The sequence below is a fragment of the Talaromyces stipitatus genome, genomic scaffold (genome assembly GCF_000003125.1).
Source record: "Talaromyces stipitatus ATCC 10500 scf_1105507295555 genomic scaffold, whole genome shotgun sequence".
In the NCBI taxonomy this organism is placed as follows: domain Eukaryota; kingdom Fungi; phylum Ascomycota; class Eurotiomycetes; order Eurotiales; family Trichocomaceae; genus Talaromyces; species Talaromyces stipitatus.
This window is the reverse complement of record NW_002990116.1, coordinates 1,369,203-1,389,501: the sequence shown is the minus strand read 5'-3', so window position 1 is coordinate 1,389,501 and position 20,299 is coordinate 1,369,203. Positions and strand designations below refer to the sequence as shown.

At 46.9% G+C, this 20,299-nt stretch overlaps 8 protein-coding genes across 9 annotated transcripts; 4 read left to right on the top strand and 4 right to left on the bottom strand.

The window, feature by feature from the left end:
- Nucleotides 1–107: 107 nt before the first annotated feature.
- Nucleotides 108–2,128, bottom strand: TSTA_116140 (oxidase, putative). The gene is made up of 7 exons (XM_002481771.1): nucleotides 1,733–2,128; nucleotides 1,561–1,679; nucleotides 1,481–1,511; nucleotides 1,274–1,423; nucleotides 901–1,221; nucleotides 665–839; nucleotides 108–610 (listed from the first exon to the last, which is right to left on the bottom strand). Exons 1-7 carry the CDS (start codon nucleotides 1,926–1,928, stop codon nucleotides 280–282), a joined length of 1,323 nt encoding a protein of 440 aa, XP_002481816.1. The 5' UTR covers nucleotides 1,929–2,128; the 3' UTR covers nucleotides 108–279.
- A 356-nt stretch (nucleotides 2,129–2,484) lies between these two features.
- TSTA_116130 (integral membrane protein, putative) lies at nucleotides 2,485–4,465 on the top strand. Its single transcript, XM_002481770.1, has 8 exons — nucleotides 2,485–2,787; nucleotides 2,841–2,976; nucleotides 3,036–3,223; nucleotides 3,283–3,319; nucleotides 3,382–3,449; nucleotides 3,503–3,885; nucleotides 3,943–4,010; nucleotides 4,066–4,465. The coding sequence occupies exons 1-8, from the start codon at nucleotides 2,677–2,679 to the stop codon at nucleotides 4,356–4,358; spliced, it is 1,284 nt and encodes a 427-aa protein (XP_002481815.1). The 5' UTR covers nucleotides 2,485–2,676; the 3' UTR covers nucleotides 4,359–4,465.
- Nucleotides 4,466–5,252: 787 nt separating this feature from the next.
- TSTA_116120 (choline dehydrogenase, putative) lies at nucleotides 5,253–7,837 on the top strand. Its single transcript, XM_002481769.1, has 2 exons — nucleotides 5,253–5,534; nucleotides 5,600–7,837. Exons 1-2 carry the CDS (start codon nucleotides 5,476–5,478, stop codon nucleotides 7,542–7,544), a joined length of 2,004 nt encoding a protein of 667 aa, XP_002481814.1. The 5' UTR covers nucleotides 5,253–5,475; the 3' UTR covers nucleotides 7,545–7,837.
- A 158-nt stretch (nucleotides 7,838–7,995) lies between these two features.
- Nucleotides 7,996–10,426, bottom strand: TSTA_116110 (uncharacterized protein). The gene is made up of 5 exons (XM_002481768.1): nucleotides 9,680–10,426; nucleotides 9,393–9,605; nucleotides 9,109–9,341; nucleotides 8,832–9,055; nucleotides 7,996–8,780 (listed from the first exon to the last, which is right to left on the bottom strand). The coding sequence occupies exons 1-5, from the start codon at nucleotides 10,412–10,414 to the stop codon at nucleotides 8,068–8,070; spliced, it is 2,118 nt and encodes a 705-aa protein (XP_002481813.1). The 5' UTR covers nucleotides 10,415–10,426; the 3' UTR covers nucleotides 7,996–8,067.
- Nucleotides 10,427–11,175: 749 nt separating this feature from the next.
- Nucleotides 11,176–12,279, top strand: TSTA_116100 (hydrolase, carbon-nitrogen family, putative; the record flags this gene model as incomplete). The annotated part of the gene is made up of 4 exons (XM_002481767.1): nucleotides 11,176–11,220; nucleotides 11,304–11,392; nucleotides 11,452–11,861; nucleotides 11,921–12,279. The coding sequence occupies 4 exons, from the start codon at nucleotides 11,176–11,178 to the stop codon at nucleotides 12,277–12,279; spliced, it is 903 nt and encodes a 300-aa protein (XP_002481812.1).
- TSTA_116090 (vacuolar dynamin-like GTPase VpsA, putative) lies at nucleotides 11,998–15,159 on the bottom strand. Its single transcript, XM_002481766.1, has 7 exons — nucleotides 15,097–15,159; nucleotides 14,960–15,029; nucleotides 14,801–14,895; nucleotides 13,990–14,746; nucleotides 13,037–13,937; nucleotides 12,901–12,985; nucleotides 11,998–12,840 (listed from the first exon to the last, which is right to left on the bottom strand). Exons 1-7 carry the CDS (start codon nucleotides 15,120–15,122, stop codon nucleotides 12,672–12,674), a joined length of 2,103 nt encoding a protein of 700 aa, XP_002481811.1. The 5' UTR covers nucleotides 15,123–15,159; the 3' UTR covers nucleotides 11,998–12,671.
- Nucleotides 15,160–15,560: 401 nt separating this feature from the next.
- TSTA_116080 (vacuolar ATP synthase catalytic subunit A, putative) lies at nucleotides 15,561–18,123 on the bottom strand. 2 transcript variants are annotated; one of them, XM_002481764.1, is made up of 4 exons: nucleotides 17,661–18,123; nucleotides 16,859–17,608; nucleotides 15,893–16,789; nucleotides 15,561–15,836 (listed from the first exon to the last, which is right to left on the bottom strand). In XM_002481764.1, the coding sequence occupies exons 1-4, from the start codon at nucleotides 18,072–18,074 to the stop codon at nucleotides 15,780–15,782; spliced, it is 2,118 nt and encodes a 705-aa protein (XP_002481809.1). In that variant the 5' UTR covers nucleotides 18,075–18,123; the 3' UTR covers nucleotides 15,561–15,779. The 2 variants fall into 2 exon arrangements, with proteins under 2 accessions (XP_002481809.1, XP_002481810.1); XM_002481765.1 differs by having other exon boundaries at nucleotides 15,561–16,789.
- A 557-nt stretch (nucleotides 18,124–18,680) lies between these two features.
- TSTA_116070 (Auxin Efflux Carrier superfamily) lies at nucleotides 18,681–20,274 on the top strand (the record flags this gene model as incomplete). Its single annotated transcript, XM_002481763.1, has 5 exons — nucleotides 18,681–18,918; nucleotides 18,969–19,328; nucleotides 19,386–19,863; nucleotides 19,925–20,108; nucleotides 20,194–20,274. The coding sequence occupies 5 exons, from the start codon at nucleotides 18,681–18,683 to the stop codon at nucleotides 20,272–20,274; spliced, it is 1,341 nt and encodes a 446-aa protein (XP_002481808.1).
- Nucleotides 20,275–20,299: the final 25 nt, after the last annotated feature.

The following is a 20,299-nucleotide window of genomic DNA, read 5'->3' as shown; positions in this document are numbered from 1 at the left end:
CACTTTCTGTAATCGATATTCAATGTCTCACACTAAAGGATTAAGCTGGAATAAAATGATTCTGGAGATTATCATGACCCTCGCAGGCTATATTGGGAATTGGGGGCTCTCCACATATTGTGGGACAGGGTTAGGTTCAGTAATGTACAACGACTCGTGATATTTTCCAAATGCACAATTTCTAGTCCTACATATATACAATCTCTTCGCAACACAATAGTCTTCTTCATCCCTTCCTCTGGTTCCCGTCTTGGCTTCCAAGGGCATCAATATGCAGGTCTACAAAACAGCATTGGCCCATCCAGCTCCCGGGAACGCAGATTGAAGTCCCTCCCAAAGTGGTTCGCCATTGTAAGTAATATCTTTGAAAGCCGGACAAGCCAAGTCCAGCAGTGGTGTGGCGAGCGCATTCGTGATGAGTTCCAAAGGAGCAGCGATTGTGGAGAAGATATTGGTCAACACATTGGGGCTGACGGTTTTGACGACTTCGAAGGCAAAGCAAAGCAGATTGTTACCCTCGAGGAGATTTGCGGCATTGAGGAGACCACCGGTGAGATTAGAGAGGTCAACGCCGCTGAAAGTGTTTACGGAGCCGACGTTGCCGCCAATACTTGAACTCTGATTAGAACTCTCAGTCACGAATTAGAGGTATAGGGGTGCTTACTTGAGGAGTTCGGGATATTTACCAGCCATTCCCAACAGGTCCAAGTTCAATTCCACTAGCCCAAAGTCGACTGGACGACGGTACCAGTTTTCTGGGATACGTTCATGGCCGTACGTGTATTGCAATGCATTGTCCGGTCCGCTGACGCCGAAGATACTCTTGAGAACATCCTTTGCTGTATATCACGGAACATTAACATCGGCTTCAGTGAGTGATTCAGCGCGGATATAACATACTAAGGACTCCCTCGGGATTTTCAACAGAATGATTCCGGAACAGCCGTCCAGCAAATATGTAACCAGCATTTCGGGCGATAGCACCGGTGAATGGGCCATAGTAGAAGTTAGGATTGGTAGCCACGCTCTCATAGTACCGATCCTTGGCAAATTCTGCCATCAGGTCCATGCTGAATGTGCCGTCAGTCGACATGTCATACAGATGCTGAAACTTAGTCAAGTTCAGCGTCCATGCATCCCCGGTGAGATAGAGGTCATCGCGGAACGGGGATGAGTCGGATTCAATGAAGTTGTGGGAGCCGTTCAAGCCCCGTGGAGTTCCTTCAACACTTAGCTCTCTTACGGTGTTGACCTGGAGAGAAGAGGTACATACCGAGGATGCCAAATACATTGTTCAACAAGTCTTCTATGGCAGGTGACTCGCCAGCGATTGAGAAGCTGGGGTTGAGCGAAATTGGATCCCCAACCCAGACGGTTCCCATGACGCCAAGGATAAGACCAAGATCAAGGGCCATTCCCCATACTTGATGAAATGATTAGTGCGCATGTTCGATAACCTTGTTTTTCGAAAAGAGATTACCTTGATTAATGGCAGGGACAACTTCCGCCAGCTACAATCTTGTCAACCGGAGAATAGATACGAGTAGGGGGAACACCTACCGACACGACACCATTATGAGGGATGTATCCATGGTTTGCTAGAGCGTTCAAACCAGGACAGGGCCCACGTTGATCGCCAGCTGCAAAGTCAGGGGGCACGAACTGGTGTTCACCGGTGACTAAATGTTGCGTCAGGCAATGGGGTACCCGATGAGGATAGCGAACTGCTCACCTTCAATGGGAGAAGACAGGGGATCAAGAAGACTACGCTTCTGGATGGCCTTCTCGACTCCATCCTTGATGTCAGCGAATGGGCACCGTTGTACCTTAGCCACGGACATCATTTTCATCAGGTTCTCCGACGTGGGAAAAGCAGACACGCCGCTAGCAGCCAAGAAGGCTGGAAATACCACGCTTTGAAACCTCATATTGATTTCCTTTCCTCTATTGGACTTGTTTGAAAAGAAAGAAGAAGGGAAGAACCGAAAACAACAAATAAGGAACGACTCCGGGTGAGATAGATGTTCGTTAATGAGCGGACGGTTGAACAAAAGACAGCCGAAATGCCTTTCCAGAAAACGAACGATGCAGAAAGGGATAATTCAACAATGATAATTCATTCAGAGTCAGGAGAAAAGTCCCTTTCCGTGTCAGGTTCAACTTTGTTTTCGAGCGGAAACGGAAACCTTCCAGCCGTGGGACAGGGCTTGTGCTCAGATTGTCCGACAAGTTTACTTCTTTTGGCGGTTCGAGGCCATTGACTAGCGACGTAAGCTATATTCCGGAATTCCCCATTTTTTGAAGTAAATGAATTGAACAACTGACATTGCCAATCCTCGCCTAAAAGAGGAAAGTGTTGCCTTCATAGGGTAAGTAACCGAGCACGTTAATTGACAGAATATTGACATGGATCTTATCCTAAGCCCAGCTACTTGGCAAGGATTGACAAGGTATTTCACGAACTAAAAGCATCAATTATAATGAGTGGAGAATTAATGCAGTAGAGCTTAAAAAGTTTAAGTGCTGACTGTTAAGTACTTAGATCAACACCTGCTAAGTTCGGTGAACAGATGGTACGTATATTTTGGTATATACCTACAAATGACAGGAAGAACTGCGAGATCCATGACAACAACTCTTTCAAGCAGTTCGGATAACAAGAGATAACCTTGGAAGATGCGATCATTCGCGATCACCGCAATTTTTGCAGTAATCTCGACTGTTGTCATCGCCACAGCCCCCCCGCCTAGTGAAACAGCACTTCTGGGAGAGCTGCCACCTTGCGGAGTATGAACGTCCTCTTAAAACGCTGCTCTTCAAGTCTATTAACAGATAAATAGCTTGCTTGCCTTGAACAAGAGATCCCCAAGTCGAATTGCACGGCGACAGATTTGCCATGCATCTGTACGAACAAGGAGCTGAACGGACTGATTGCTCTTTGCGTTTCACAATCCTGTACAATTCGAGAATCACTCAGTATGAGTTCCCTAATCTCACGATATTGATGAAAATGACAAGGAGTCTAACTTTAGCAGCGACCAAAAATGTGACTTCCACTCTCTGTGGCGCGCCAGTAAGGGACCGTACTTCCATTGTCTCAAATGCTGGGATTATTGGAGGCGTTGTCGCGGTCTTCTTTTACATTCTACGAATGCTGTCTCGTGTACCACAGTTTGGAGGAGGTACATTGGGTTTGGATGATGCGGTTATGACTCTGGTCGTTGTAAGTTTCGACCCTTTTGTCTTGCGGCGCAGAGAAGAAGAAAGCTGACTTGTCTACAGGCACTGGCAATTGCGCTGGCAGCATTGTCCGATGTTTGTACGTGAATCTACTCTGAGCTCGAATCTTCTTATTGAAGATGATACTGATTTGTTTGTCAGTGGCCAAGCATGGCCTTGGAAAGGATATGTGGACAGTTCCATTTGATGACATTACATACATTCTCTACGTTTGTCTCCTGCAACAACCCCAGCCTATATACACGTAATTAACGCGCGATAGATCTACTATTTCGACGAGGATATCTACCTCAGCATCTTACCGCTCACCAAAATATCAATCCTGCTGTTCTATCTTCGAGTCTTTCCACAAAGATACTTCCGAAATGCGGCATATGTCGCTATTGCGTTGAATGTGGGTTACTGGATTGCCTTCGTGCTCGTCTCTGTCTTTCAATGTCGTCCCATCAACGCTGCATGGCTCCGATGGGATGGCGAACATCCGGCGAAATGCCAGAATATCAACGCTCAAGGATGGACGTCAGCCGTGCTCAACATGGCTCTTGACATTCTTACTATGGTTTTGCCTTTGCATGAATTGAGAAAACTCACCATGTCGATGCGAAAGAAGATTCTAGTGATGATTATGTTTAGTCTGGGTATTTTGTATGTTTGACGAGCCATAAAGAGTTCTTTATAAGTATATTGCTGACTTCTGTCTAGCGTGACCCTTGTCAGTATACTACGGTTGCACACTTTGGTCGAATTTTCCAATACGTCGAACCTCACATGTAAGTCCAAGTACATCCCCGTCAAGAATCCAAAACTGATATCCAGGAAATAAAGGGGACTACGTGGAGCTGGGTTACTGGAGCACAATCGAAGTCGACGTCGGTATAATATGTGCCTGTCTACCCGCCATACGAAAACTTCTTTGGAAAATCTTCCCAAATACATTGGGCAGCGCTGTTCGTCGTGGTGCAAAAACTCCGAATTACTACGAACAGCGATCTGGTCACTCTGGCGGTATGATTAGGGAGAATCGACGTGCCACTCTGGAAGATGGCGATGCTTTCCCGCTTGTCGAGGTGACTACTCTTGTGGAAGTGACTTCTCATACAGAGTTGCCAAAGGTCTGAAGAGCTGGATAATTTTTTTTCCCTATGTTTCCTTTTTTTGCTTGGCCTCCCAAAAGCGTTGATATGCCAATCTATTACATTACATTTGTACCATCATTCCATTTATTCAGTTGTATTTCTTGCCCATCATTAACCTATTGTTCGCCTTGTATCGTACAATTCAACAAAAGTAAATCATCCGAATACTCCACGTAATTGCTTTTCTTCTAAAAACTGGAGTTTTCTCAGCTTTTGTCGATCGCTTTGCTTCGACGGCACGAGAAGTTAGGGCTATTTGCCGTGGTGGATACATTCTTCCAGATATCTTTGCCGCACGGATTTAGACTCATGTCAACATTGTCAAGACTGACCGTCCAACGCCTCCCCCACTCTCAGCGGGACTGAAAAACGGGTTGACGGGACACCGGACTTACAATTCCAGCTCTTGGCCATGTCGGCCATCGATTAGTGAGAACTGTAAATACGCCTGCTATTACCTTATCAAGACCAGCGCCGTTTCAGACAGGGACAGGGAACGGCACATTATCCATGCACCAATTTTGTTTATGTGCCTGTCAATGTATTCCACAGTAGCGATCGACAGGAAACGTGTGCAAATTCGAACAGACCTGCATGAACTTGTATAAAACTATCTGTATTCTTACCGTGTAGACGGAACAATAAGCTCCATAGTCAACAAAATTAATTTAGTAAGGGGTTAACTAACAAATAGTTACGACTGGTTGGTCAGCTACTTTACGTCAAGCTAAGAATTGACATGTTCTATGTATATTAATCTCTTTAGTCTTCCTCGATTGTGGGCTTATGCAGTTCTAAATGTCCCGACCTTTAACACGGGATAGCAGTCAACCTACCTAGCGGAAAGGGGCTGTTTTAGTGGTATTAAGCAACGTGCTGATCGCTATAATTATTAGATAGCTTCTATACCTAGGTAAAGAGTGCAAAGTAAGAACATGTGGTGTTGACACCCCCTGACTACCGGTAAAAGCCGGCTTTATATCATAGCTTGAAGTTCATCTGCATTCAGCGGCTATTCAATTCACATTCTTTCTTTTGATATTCAAGCTTTTGATTTGGGCGGACAATAGAGCAACAACCTTCGAAGGTTGGCTTGACAATGCTTCTTCTGGAGTGTCTTAGTTATCTCTCGCTCTTTGGAGCTGTGGTGACGGCTTCGTAAGTTACCTCCTAGCGCCAATCAAGAAGGGATAAAAGAGTACTAAATACTAACTCCCAAGAAGACATTTGAATTTTCATCATTCCCACAAGCGTAGTGCCGTGGAATATGACTATGTCATTGTTGGATCCGGTGCTGGAGGTGGCCCCCTCGCTGCCCGTCTCGCGATAGCCGGGTACAAAGTTCTCCTGCTCGACGCTGGCACCGATGAAGGGAATGCAACTCAACAAATGGTTCCAGCATTGCAACTCCAGTCTACCGAGTATGAGCCCCAACGCTGGGATTACTTTGTCAACCACTACACCGATCTTGATCGTCAAAAGGAAGATTCCAAGATGGTATATAACACGAGTTCTGGGGAACTATACGTCGGTCTTGATCCCCCTGCTGGTGCTGAACCACTTGGTATTCTCTACCCACGTGCTGGAACTCTAGGAGGGTGCACGGCACATAATGCTATGATTACCGTGACGGCACAAGATGCCGATTGGCAATATATTGCAGACATTACTGGCGACAAGTCATGGGAGCCCGACAATATGCAGACCTACTTTGAGCGTCTGGAGGCCAACCGTTACCTGCCAACTTCAATTGTCGGCCATGGCTTTAACGGATGGCTCATGACCACCTTGACCTCGCTGGGTCTGGTTGTCGAAGACCAGAAGCTCTTGTCCTTGATTCTAGCCTCCTGTACAGCTGCTGGAAAATCCATCTTGGGTATGATTATTAACACCGTGACTGGCCTAGCCGGTGTCCTTCTTCGAGATCTGAACTCTCCCGATCGAAACTGGGCCACGGGGCCCTTCCAAGTTCCTCTCGCTGTCAAACTTCCAGATCATTCCCGTACTGGACCTCGCGATTTCCTCATGAATACCATAGCCGCTACAAACTCGGACGGGTCACGCAAATACGTTCTCGACATCCAGCTTGAAACGCTCGTCACAAAGGTCATCTTTGATCAAACTGGTGCTACTCCGCGCGCGGTCGGAGTCGAGTATCTCCAGGGCCAGAGTCTTTACCGTGCTGATTTACGCTCGAGTAAGGCAGGTCCCGGTACTCCTGGAGCAGTGAACGCCACCCGTGAGGTCATTCTGTCTGCCGGTGCTTTCAACACCCCCCAATTACTCAAACTGAGTGGTGTCGGCCCCAGGGCTGAACTGGAGCAGTTCGACATTCCTGTAGTAGCTGATTTACCAGGCGTCGGCACCAATCTTCAAGACCGTTATGAGAATACCGTTATCGGCGAAGCTCCCACAGACTTTTTCATCACTGCCCAATGCACATTCCTTCGTACTTCTCCCGATCCATGTCTCAAGCAGTGGGAGGACAACAAGATTGACCCGGGCACATATGCTACCAATGGAATCGCCATTGCCATCCTCCGCAACAGCAGCACTTCTGATACCTCTTTCCCGGATATTTTCGTCTCCGGTGCACCAGCCAATTTCAAGGGATACTCTCCTGGTTACTCCGCCTATTCATTGGCTGACGCAAAACACTGGGCATGGATCATTCTGAAATCCCACGTACGCAACAACATGGGCACAGTGACACTGCGCTCGACAGATCCCCGCGATACACCCGTTATCAATTTCCGCTATTTCGACGAAGGCGTTACTACCGATGGGGCCGCTGACCTGGACCTACAAGCCCAATACGAAGGGATGATGTTCGCCCGTCAAGCCTTTGCTGACTTGATTCCTCTCGATGGCTCGTTCACCGAAACCTGGCCCGGCCCTAACGTTACCACTGAGGCGGAAATGAAGGATTTCATTAAACGTGAGGCTTGGGGACATCATGCATCGTGCACTTGCCCTATTGGCAGCGACTCGGACCCTAATGCTGTTTTGGATTCGGAGTTCCATGTTCGTGGCGTTGAGGGTTTGCGGGTTGTGGATGCCTCTGTCTTTCCCAAGATTCCGGGGTATTATATCGCTCTGCCCACGTATCAGATCAGCGAGAAGGCTTCGGATGTCATTATTGCCGCGGCGAAAGCGAGCGGTAACTGAAAGCTCGTAACTGATGCTTTTGTTCGATCGTATATAGAGATGTAAGATAATTCTTCCTGTACATTATCTTCTTGCCATTAGACCTTTGTCCATATACTATGTAACTATAGAGGATCTCTCCTCAACTACGTACTGTACCAGCGATTTTGACTTATGGCCCCTAAAACCCATGTTCACCAGTAGCAAAGCTTTTACCAGAACATGGTCGAAAACTCCATCCCAGTTCACGTTCGAATCTGATTGCTTCTGCTCCATTCAAGTAACTGCGCTTCAGTCCATAGTTAAGACTGATTCAAGCAGAGGTCACTTATCCTCAAGCCGAAGCGATCCGAACCTATAAGCCATTAGATCGTGGAGAGGTCCTGCTTTTCCTCAGGTATTCTGGGACTGTGATTCCGCTGCCGCGGAAGGGATCACTGACCGGACCGGTGTTCAGATTATGGGCGATCGACTGACAGCAGGATAGCGGACGGGGTCAATGAGTCAGTGTGCAGCAAGGAAAACTCAGTCTTTTAACAAAACATCAATTCTTGTTGCTCCAATTGTCCTGCCCACTCGTTGCCTGCCACCGGCTTTTACTCCATCCAACAATCAGATTGAAAATCTCATCGCGTTCAGCCTGATTAACGTCCACACTCTCAATCCTCGTCCTCTTTCCTCCAGCCATCGTATGGTATGAGCTTTTTATATCCCAAACGTTGCCTTTGAAGACTTCTTCGCTGGCATTCGTATTGTCAGTTGAAAACTCGAAATCTAATCTTTTTAGACTGAGGTCGAGGCCTGCTAATTTTGAGAATTTGGGGCTACGCTGCTTCGTCATTTGCAACAGTTGCGCATAAGTAAGTGACCATCGTGGTTCTTGATCGAGTAATTGTCTTCGTTTTTGGTGGAATGTCGTTAGAAGATGCGGGTTTTCAACGAAGCGTATGCCTTCGGACGTCAGGATGAGTTGTCCCTCGCGGCCGTGCTGATAAGCAGTAAAGTAGACTGATTGGACGTAAGGTGAGGCAGTGTCTTCATTGTCACTCTTTATACTGTCTGTTTCTTGATATGGAAATTTCTCTGCTATGTGTTCTCGGGTCTCGGCCGCGTCATGGAAAGCATCTCCACGAGTATCTTCCTGATTGGAGTGAATGTCATGAGAATAGGTATTTTTGCTGTGCGCCAGCCCGTGTGTCTTTATTTCGTGTCGACGAAGGCTTTCGTGTTCTTGCAGAAAACGTATCGCCCATTCAGCTAGGAGACTTAGTGGGGTTTCCCTTGCACACAATCCAATGGAAGACTTACGATAGGAAGGTACATCCCAGAATATCCATCGGAACGGACTGACAAAGTATCTATACCGTGGGTATCGACTAGCGATTGGCCAACAGAGGAAGAAGACATTGATCGCAACAAACCATACGACCTTCATGCAAAACTCCATATCTGTGAGCAAAGTGACGAGTAGACAGGAAAAGAAAAAGAACAGACTAGCCGCCGTTTTCCGGGGGTCGCGCCAATAGTAAAAACTGAGTCTTACATTAGTTTTAGTTCTTAGGGAAGGAAAAACCAAACGGCATACTTTCGTGTGATTTCAAGAAGAGTCACCAAATCACCAAGTTGAACCCGTATAAACGGAGCAATCTGGTCTAGTAATGGTTCAAGCCACTTTTCTCGTCCATACCGATCAACCATTTCGCCGAAATGATAAGCCTGAGCTTCTCTGTCGAGAGAACGATCTAGAGATTCCCGTATAGCATCGGCGTTTGATGGGTAAAACTTGTTCTTCAACGTGATGTATAGTATGTAGGCATACTAACAGCGCATTAGTTTCAATGTCACTCCTAAGTGAACATAATCACTCACCAAAAACCCAACTACATGCTGAGTATGCCATAGCACCGCAAACACGGCGTACCAAATGGCTGTACGCCGTGGATTTTCCCAACGATAAAGGTCTCGAATACTCATCCACCATGCTTGCCAAGGCTCGGTGGCCATTACGAGACGCTCTACCAGCGCAACCATGTCCAGCGGTGACTTCCATTCATCAACGTCCACATATCGCGCCGTAAACGGCTGCGAATAGTATAGAAAGAGCTGCAAGGTCGTAAGTTAGGCAGGGTATGAGCGAAATAGATATCATAGCTTACCTGTCCCAGATATCTATCCCACCTGAAGCGAATCTCAACTCCATTGGCATCCCTTTCGATAAACTTCTCATCATCCAACCTTGGAAAATCTGCAATTCTCGACGGCGTCACTCGAACGGCCTTTATATGCCGAGTCGTTATCCATGCAATAATGATACTCTGGCGATGCGCCTCTAGTAACTCTACCTTTCTGGTTTGGATTTCCGCATCCGTTTGAAGAGGCTGATATTCTCCTAGAGGAACGCCATTTTCTCTACTATGAGGGCTCTTCTCTCTCCTCGCCGCGGGTGTTCCCTTCCTACCCCGAGTCTTACGTGCTGGTGCCTTATCTCCATTCTTCTTAGCTTCAAAAAGAGCATCGTGTGCGGCAAGGAACTCGCGATCAGCTTGAGGAGTGATATACGGCCGGGTGGCTTTCGAGAGACTTTTCGCAGTCTTGCCCTGGCAATACTTGAAAATGGTCCGTTTAGGGTGTAAGATACTACCAGCCACCTCCTTTGAGGATGCCTTGGCCGTACGAAGGCGTGGTAGCCGCGGAGGGGTTGTATTTGCGCTCGTTGTTACTGCCGACGGGCTTGTTCCTGCAACCTGGGACGGATTAAAGGCGGGATCAGTCTTGAGATACTCGTGCGAAAGAGTGCAATTCATGCCGTGGTCGCCATCGTGATTGATAAAGGGCGAATCGACGGATGCAGACCGTTTACGAAGCGCGTGGCTGACCAGATCCTTGCCCATGTTTGTTAACGACAGGTTTAGGGTTAGCTGCAGAGAAAGGCCTCCATGTTAGGATGCAAGCGATGGATGAGAGGTCTCTATTCGTCCATTAATTCCAATAACAGGTGTCGGATCCCCGCAAGGGCCATGATATCCACAAATTGGGATCTTAGGATGTAGAGATGTAGGAGTCTGAAAGAAGATAAACCAACTCTCACATGCGGGAGCGGGAGCCTTATATGTAATTCGCTGCATGACGTATGACCTCCCTCTTATCGATAAGCTCAACTTGCCCTCAGCAAAAGCCATTTACGTAGTATATTTGTTAGGCATGAGTATCAATCATCCAGTGAGATATGCATATACCTCTGCTTAGATTGTAGTTTTCAGTAACAGTGGATCACATATCCATAGAGTGGGCTAGCGACAACCCTAACCCTATTCTCGCCAGAGGCGGGCACACTTCACCTAATCATTGCTTACCAGTAGCGCAACAGCTTCACAATCATGCCCACAATCATGTTCACAATCATGTTCAACAGGAGTCTACTCAGGGTCTGGATGGATTGTATGCTAATTATCTCCTTATTGGGAAGGTAAATGACAGATCTTATCAAGCAAACGCGATTGGTCAATCAAGAAATGTGGGTCTGATGTAGGAACAGTTGAACAGATCTACGACTTCATCTTTTCACCTCGTCAAACCATCTTGACAGTCTGGCATTCTTCAAGACTGAACTTAATTCAGATAGGAGCCGACGCATACTAAGTTTGAGTTGATCATGGCGCCCATACACAAAGTAGCCGTTATACAATGGCATATCAAAGTCGGTCCATCAACTTCCCCGCACTATCATACAGCTATCTACTCCGTACAACGAAAGACACATACTTACAGCACGATGTACAGAACCTTGACCCGGAATATAATCACTCTAAGGCCATTCAATTCATTACATCTGCCGCTTCCAATGGCGCAACTCTTGCTGTTCTTCCGGAGTATGTTTTCTCACATACCTCATAGATCTGACCTCTGCTAACATCATTTTGCGACGAAGATACCATCTCTGCGGCTGGGCACCAGAATCACCCGAATTCTACACACAAGCGCTCAGAAACCAACCCTACCTCAAATCCTATTGCCAACTAGCCAAAGCCCTCCACATCAACATCGTTCCAGGAACAATCATCGAAGCCGAACGAAAAGATACCTCCACAGACCAGCACACGCTCTACAACACAGCGTATTTCATTTCCTCATCTGGGGAAATCCTCGGCAAATACAGGAAAAAGAACATATGGCATCCTGAACGACCACATTTAACCTCCAGCGGCGCAGATCCGCACGAAGTTATACAAACCGGAGTGGGTAAAGTCGGGATGTTGATATGTTGGGATTTGGCGTTTCCAGAAGCGTTTCGAGAATTGATTTCGAAGGGTGCTGAGATTATTATTATTCCTACTTACTGTATTTCTCACCCCATCCTTTTCTCCCGGTATATCTATATGCTAACACGATGTCAAAAGGGGGCAAACACGACGCCAACGAAGAAGCCCTAAAACTCAACCCAAACAGCGAACAACTCTTCATCGACTCCACACTCACATCCCGCTGCTTCGAAAATACATGCGCCATCATATTCGCCAACGCCGCTGGTCCCGCGGATTTCTATCTAGGGTCGTCGCGTGTCGTGCTCCCTTTTATTGGTGCAGTGGGTGGTAAGACTATGGGTGCTGAGGAGGAAGGGGTAATGGTTGTAGAGTTGGATTTATCGGTGCTAGCACTGGCGGAGGAGAACTATAAGGTTAGACAGGATATGGCGTCTGAGGGGTGGTACTATAGTTATCGACACACGGTTGATAAGAGACCTGCTGAGACTGCTTAATTATAATCATGGAAATATTCGAGGCCGGTAAGATGTAAGTAGCTAGAATATAAGAGACGCAAGTGCTAAATAAGGGGAATCCCTAAGAAAATATGTAATAGCAACATCGTATAGTAAAAAAAGAAAGTCATCATGTAAACATTTCATCAATCATAATATCAATTGATGATCAACCTCGTCATACACACACACTCACTCCATTCTCAAAGACATAAGCAGGAAATATAGAAAATTCATGCAACCGACCCTTTTCCAACGTCGCCAAGATCAGCATAAAACGTGACAGAACATGAGGAATAGGCGCGATAACGGAAAGAAACAGAAAGAGGATAAAAAGCCGTCTAATTATCTACTACTAACACCAACAGACAAACAGACTAGAAGCGCTGAATTTACTGAACTTGACTGACAATTTCGCTAGCGCGGGTTAGACTTTCGACCATTTGTTGGCATTCCTTTCGGCGACGGATGGTGTAGTCGCTTTCCTTGAGAAGGTCGTCGAGTTCGTTGTTGCGGTACATGTTTTCTAGAAGTTCGCGTTGCATTTCGTCTTTGGAGAACCTGTATCGCAGGTTAATAACAACTCCAGGGGATCGCAGGTTAAGAAGTGTCGGTACTTACTGCACAAGAGTGTACATAATAGCCTTAGGAACCATGTCAATCATCGTCCGCTTGACAATGTTAAAGTAGGAGGTGATCAAAAGTTCTGAAAATCGGTTAGCTAGTCGGAACGCGTCCAAAAGGATGAAAGACATACTGATAACTTCAACTTCAATATTCTCCCGCTCGTTCAAGGTGCCAGATGCCTTCAATGTCGGTGGGGGAGGCTCCATTGCAGCCAACTTCTTCTTGTTCTTTGATGCAAAGAAACTTCCGAAAAATCCGCCCTCCTTATTTGCATCTGGGATAGTGTCCAACGAGGGACTGGAAGAACGAGGTGGCAAGGGCTTTCCTGTCTTGGGGTCGACTTGAGTGGGTTTACTGGCTTGCGTCCGTTCATTGACGATAGCCATAGCACGGTGACCGTTCAGGAAATCAGGATGGCCGGTATTGATGTAGCAGGCCTCCATGCTGACCAAATCCTTGACGAGCTTGTTGCAGGGTTCCATTGATTTCTTGAAGAATTGAATTACCACGTTGTGGAACTTTTCTTTAAGCATTGGGTAACGGCGGAACAAACTCTTGTTTAGCAATTGGCTCAGAATTCGGACAAGTTCATCGTAAACAAGCGACACACACTTGAGCGAAGGATCTTCAAGTCGCTTGATCTGTTGCTTGACGATAAGTTCGAAAGCCGTGGTTCCAACAAACAACGCAGGTGAAGAACCAGATGAGTTGTAAAGGATCGTCCGAATATCAAGATCCTTAACATGGTCAAAGGGATCGATAGCCTTCACACCGTTGGAATAAATCTCGTGAAACACAAAGCTGATACGAGCACCACCGGACAACTCGATGTTAGAAAGCTCTTGGTTCTTACCGTCCAAAGCGGTACGGTATTCATTGCTGAATTCTGTAATAATGTTCAACACTATGTTGGCACTGTTACCGAGCATCGAGTCACCAAGTTGTGCCAGCTCTTGGCTGTATTTCTGAAGTGACGACGAGATCCTGGCCTTGATATCTGGGAGCGTTTGTTTGATATGCATCATAAGAATCTATTATACGGAAGTTAGTAGACGAAACCCAACCCTAGTCGAAACAGCTTACTAGGTTGAGCTTTCGAGCCAAATAAGGAGTACCGCAGTAGCTAGCCTTATTCCTATAGGCCTTGTGTCCCTCGAAAAAGTTCTTTTCATGCTCCAGCGCATACGAGATAGGACGCTTGTTCTCAATGTCACGTTGTCCACGGTTGACAACTGGAACGTACCCAAGCCGTAAGGGAATAATCCTGCCCGCAAGAATATCCACAACATCGGTACCTTCGTCCATCAGATCGACCTTGGTCAATACCCCGATGGTGCGTTGACCTTCAGGATCGACTTCACGAGCGAGCTTCAAACCATCGGAATTTGCCAAATCCTGGTTGGCGGCTGTGACAGCGAGAACAATAGCATTTGGCTTGCTGATGTACTTCAACACCATATCCTTGATCTGCTTCTCAATATCCTTCGGTTGATCGCCAACAGGCACCTTGGTCAAACCGGGTAAATCGACCAGAGTGAGGGTCAGGACGTTTGGTGAGTAGATGCGCAAGTTGATAGGAACGGGGGAAATGCCAGCATTGCGACCGACTTTTGTTTCCGTTTCACGAATAATTTCCTCTCGAATCTTATTGAAGTCGTAAAACTTTTGTCCTGGAATGTGCAAGAACTCGCCGTACTCGTCGACATTGGCCGCGCTGTCGGAGGTTCCTTCTACCGCTTTATCTTCATCCGTTCCATTTGCCTGTGGTTTGTTGGGTGGTCGATTAATCAGTTGTAAAATCAAGGGTCGGCGAGTGACGATTCCGGAACCTCGTGGCAAACTAGGAATCGTAAATAATTGTTCTCCTCCGTCCACGTACTGGGATAGAACTCACAAATCTCGCCCGACAATGTTTTCCAAGACAGAGCTCTTTCCGCTAGATTGCGAACCGACGACGGCGATCTGTGGCAAATCGATAGGATTTTGTACCTGGAGTAGAGAAGATATCAGTCTACATAATATACATTTGACCAAAGTATCGAATAGTACATACCCCTACTGTGGAAAACACATCTTGAAGCTTGTTTACCAGAGAGATGAGTCCGGGATCGTTGACGTTGATTCTGTAATTATCATCGTGGTTAGTTCTTGGTTATTCGTCACAAGACAGCTGTACGGGGGAATGCGCACGAGTAGCCAGAGGGGGCGGTGGCCATGCTGGCGGTATTTTTGGAGCAATTATTCGAGTCGCAGTGATGAGGCAGCTGTAGATCAAGTGCTGACAGCTATATAAGGTTGAAATAGGGGTGGAGTAGGTTCGCACAGTTGGGGGGAGGGGAGTGTGAAGATGATATACACAGGCCGCAACAATTCGGGCACGTTCAGAAGAAGTCGTGGTAAATACTGCCTACGCCTGTTCGGGACTAGTGCGCCGAGGGAGTCATGGGTCTGCTGGTCTGAGCGTTGATGCCTGACTCTTAAGGCACAAAAGGTCTAGATGGCTCTCGGAGACCTTGGGTGACTTCACAGTGAATTTCAGATTTTCTGTTAAGCTATTCGCCTAGACTATACACTCAGAATCTCACAGTCTCCAGATTTCTAGAACCCGAGGTCGCTACAACGATTTCGGTCTAAAATCTACTACGTACAGTAGTACATGACGCGATATGGCTTAAATTATCTGTTGCCCCCACGACAATTGTGCTGCCTTGAGCAACCAGATCAATATATAGGTATACTAAGCGAAACGACAGAAGAACAGCTAGGGTTATATGCTGAAAGAAGTATTGGGTAACAAGAAACAATCAAAAGATATACTACAGACGTGTGGCCATCCATATAGCAAAAAACAGTGTCTATCCAACCCAGCCAGTCTATTCATCAGACACGGAAGCAAATCGCTCAGACATGTCTGACAGCAGTTTCTCATACTATAATAGCAACATTAGTACTTGCGTCTCTGTTTCATAAAAGTGGAGAGACATACCTTAGCTGAGACTGCCTTTTCGTCATCCGGAACTTCAAACTTCATGTTTCGTAGAGCTGTCTGAATGTCTGCAGTCGCCTCACGAACCTTGGCCCAGCTCTGGCCTTGAGCAACAGCTTTCTGTGCTTCATCGTGGTATCCCATGAATGCTTTCATCATATATTGAGTCTTCCACAAAGGACAGAACTGGTCGTAGTCACTGTAGCCGTTCTGCTGCAAAAAGTCATCCTTGAGGAGAGCAGCCACGTCAAGAGTAATCTTATCCGAATCTCCCAAAGCAGATTTGCCGACTAGTTGGACAACTTGGTCGAGATCTTCCGAGTTGGACAAAAGCTCTCGGATCTGGTCTCGGAGTCGAGGGAATTCAGGGTGTTCCTTTTCGTAATATTTATCAAGAATGGTGGTATATTTGCTGTAGGAAACCGTAGTGTTGATGGAAGGGAAATGTTTGCGCTGAGCCAATTTCTTATCCAAACCCCAAAACACTTGCACGATACCTAAGGTACTGGTTGTGACGGGATCAGTGAAATCACCACCAGGTGGACTCACGGCACCGACAATGCTGACACTACCCTGCCGCTCGGGGCTACCGAGAGCAACACTCTTTCCGGCACGTTCGTAGAAAGAGGCCAATTTAGCACCCAGATAAGCAGGGAAACCTTGATCTGCAGGCATTTCACCGAGACGACCAGAAATTTCACGCAAAGCTTCGGCCCAGCGAGAACTGGAATCGGCCATCATGGCCACGTTCTTTCCTTGGTCACGGAAGTATTCGGCAACAGTGATACCAGTATAGATAGAAGCTTCACGAGCAGCGACGGGCATATTCGATGTATTGCCGATAAGGCATGTGCGCTTCATGATGGGTTCTTTGCGACCATTGATATCGATCGAGAGCTAAGGAGTCAGCATAAAATAGGAAATCCGTACGAAAGTATGAGAATAAAAAAAAGCCATGTCACCAACCTCTGGAAAGTCCATCAACACTTCAGCCATCTCATTACCACGCTCACCACATCCAACGTAGACGATAATATCACTGTTTGAAAACTTGGACACGGACTGCGAAATGACTGTTTTACCACAACCGAAAGCTCCGGGAATACAGACAGTACCACCTTGCACACTAGGAAACAAAGAGTCCAACACTCTCTGACCGACGATAAATGGCGAATCCGATGCAAGCTTCTCGTTCACCGGTCGGGGAACACGAACTGGCCATGTGTGCATCATACCGTGTTCGGATTTCTTGCCGTCAAATTCAATTTCCAAGATCTTCTCGTCGACAGTATAGCTTCCAGCCTCGGCAATCTTTGTGATGGTACCCCGGGCACGAGGTGGTAGGAGAATCTTGTGCTCATCCAACAGACTATTCTCATAGACAATACCCCAGATATCACCACCAGTGATCATATCACCCACCTTCTTGGTCGGCTTGAAATCCCACTTCTTCTTTCGATCGAGAGCTGGCACGGAGATACCGCGAGGAATATAGATACTCTCAGAGACGTCTGAGATAGCCTTGAGCGGTCGTTGAATACCATCGTAAATTGTTTCCATAAGACCGGGACCAAGCTCGACGGACAAGGGTTTACCAGTACGGGAAACGGGATCCCCGACTCTGACACCGGCGGTTTCTTCGTAGACTTGAATTGTTGCTTTGTCTCCATCAATACGAATGACTTCGCCGACGAGACGGTCGTGGCCGACATGACACTTACGTATATCAGTCAAAACCCTCGAAAAGTCGGGGGACAAAGATACTCACCAATTCGTACATGGCACAGCCAATCATCTTCTCGGCCACGACGACGGGACCAGAGATGGAAAAGACAGCGCCGAGCTGGTCATCGCCAGTCTGCTTCTTGTCAGAGGGCGCCATGACGGGTGGAGATGGAGTCGATGGCAGGGGAGGAGATTGCAGCTCGACAATAATTTCAGCAGGAAGTTTGTCTCCAACAGAAGGCGAGTCACTTGAAGAGAAGAGCGAAGAGTGGTGGTTGGCGGCGGTCGGCGTGGTGGATGGAGGAGTCGAAGTTGGAGTTGGAGTTGCGGGCAGCGGTGGCAGGTCCAAAGGTGGAGAAGCTCTCGTAGCTGCGGCAGAATCAACCACGGTCTGCTTATGCGACAGCAAGTCCAATAGTGATGGGCGGACCTTGAGTCGAGGTCTTAATCCAAGCATACGCTTTATCGATGTACAGATTGATGTTGTTGCGAGTGAGACTCAGAATGCGAATGAAAGGTTGTTGTGGTTTGTCTTAGCTGAGCTAATAGCGTCACCGGGCCGATGTCGACTCGTATGTTCGACTCAGCGATAATCATGGTAGCTGATTATATCGACAGTCGTCCAGTCTAGCTTGTGCTTACATATCTTGTCCGTTCAGACTGCAAGCCAGGATAATACTAATCTGTGCGTTACCACGGAATTATTTATATGAAACTAAATAATTATCCACAAATACTAGATCTATCGAGTCTGGATGCAAGCTTTCATGGTGAAGTTGTCACCGTCAGTAGAATTAGGGTTACGCCCATCCATCACCTTCACAACTACCTACCAAGAGCATCACAGTATACGAGAATAGATACTAATCTCGAGCACGGTTTTAGATTCAAGATCTTATCGCAAATGAAGATACCAAGAAAGCACTAAAACAAAGTCACCATAATGACATCACAGCTCCAGACCAAGTATATGAAGAATCTCTGGCTCTCAATCTTATTTGTACCAATATCTTGACATACTTACCTCCTACATTTACCACATGCGCAGACAGTATATACAACAATGCCCGACCTAAAAACAGGCCTCGTGCAGCCCTTCCTAGGCGCACTTCAGGCCTGCACCTCCGTTCTACTGACCCTGCTATACGGCGTCATAACTCGACAAGCCAACCTCATCAATGACGATACCATAAACCAAATGTCCGCTATATGCGTGAAGATATTTCTTCCGGCGCTGATACTGGTCAAGTTGGGCTCCGAGTTGAGTTTGGAGATTGCTTCACATTATATTCCTGTTTTCGGTATCTCTCTGTCTCTCTTTGGTTAACGGTGCAGTGCTGATGAGAAGCAGTATGGTCGATTCTTTATACGATTGTATCCATCGGTTTCGGGCATGTGTTTTCTCGCTGTTTGCATCTACCCACCTGGGTGACGCCAGCAGTAACATTCAACAATACAAGTTCTTTACCGCTACTACTTCTACAAACTCTCCAGTCAACTGGCAGTCTAAAACTGATCACAATGCCAGACCAGTCAGAGTCCGATTGCATGAACCGTGCTCAATCATACTTTCTGGTCTGTGCCGTGGTATCAAAAACCATGGCCTATGCCCTTGGACCAAGGATGTTGGGCCACAAAGATGCCAGCAGGGACAATCAAGAGAATCATCACGATGATGAAGAGAGCGGCAGTAGTTCTTCGAATGTATCAAGTCAACCCCAGCAACAATTCCGAGATATCACCCCGCAACAACACAACCCTACAACAGACGAGCAAGAGGAAGAATTAGACGAACAAACCTCCCTCCTCCCGAACCCAATCCAAAAGGCACGCCAGAGATTCTCGTCTAAATCCCACCGACTTCTCCACACCTTCATCCCTGGGCGAGTCCGGCATCGTATCGATTCTATCGATTCACCACCTTTCCTCGATACGGCAATCCTCTGCACAGCAACGGGGGTACTAATAGGATTAATCCCCAAACTTCATCAAGCGTTTTTCTCCCCGTACGAAGACGGGGGCATATTTAATGCCTGGTTGATATCGAGTATCGAGAATCTAGGGACGTTATTCACGTCTCTACAGGTGTTTTTGGTCGGGTGTAAACTCGGTGTTAGTTTTCAGAGGATGAAACGATCTTCCTCTTCTTCCTCCTCCAATGACCAAGACGAAGAAGAAGGTTCAGGCAGGGTCCCTATCAAAGCTGTCCTGGTAGTTTACACTATACGCCTGATTCTCTGGCCTATGTACGTTTTCCCCCATACGCCCCCTACCTAAGCACAGACCTGGAACTAACTAAGAAAACAGAGTAAGCATCCTAACAACCTACCTCATAATCCGCTACACATCCATTCTCCCCCACGACCCAATCCTCTGGTTCACGCTAATGGTCCTTCCAACTGGTCCACCGGCACTCATAAACTCCGGACTTGCGGAATTGAGTGATCAAGTCACGAAAGCTGATAAGATGGCTATTGCGAAGATGTTAGCTGTACGTCCCCCTCCCCCCCCCAAATCCCATTCCTTCCTCTTACTAGCTGATGGAGACGTACTAATCCATTATCGGGATGGGATAGATCATGTATGCCCTTTCGCCATCTATATGTTTTACAATAACCGGTGCACTCAAAGCTACCGAGGCAGTTCGGACCCGGTAGCCATGTATATACTATGAATACCTAC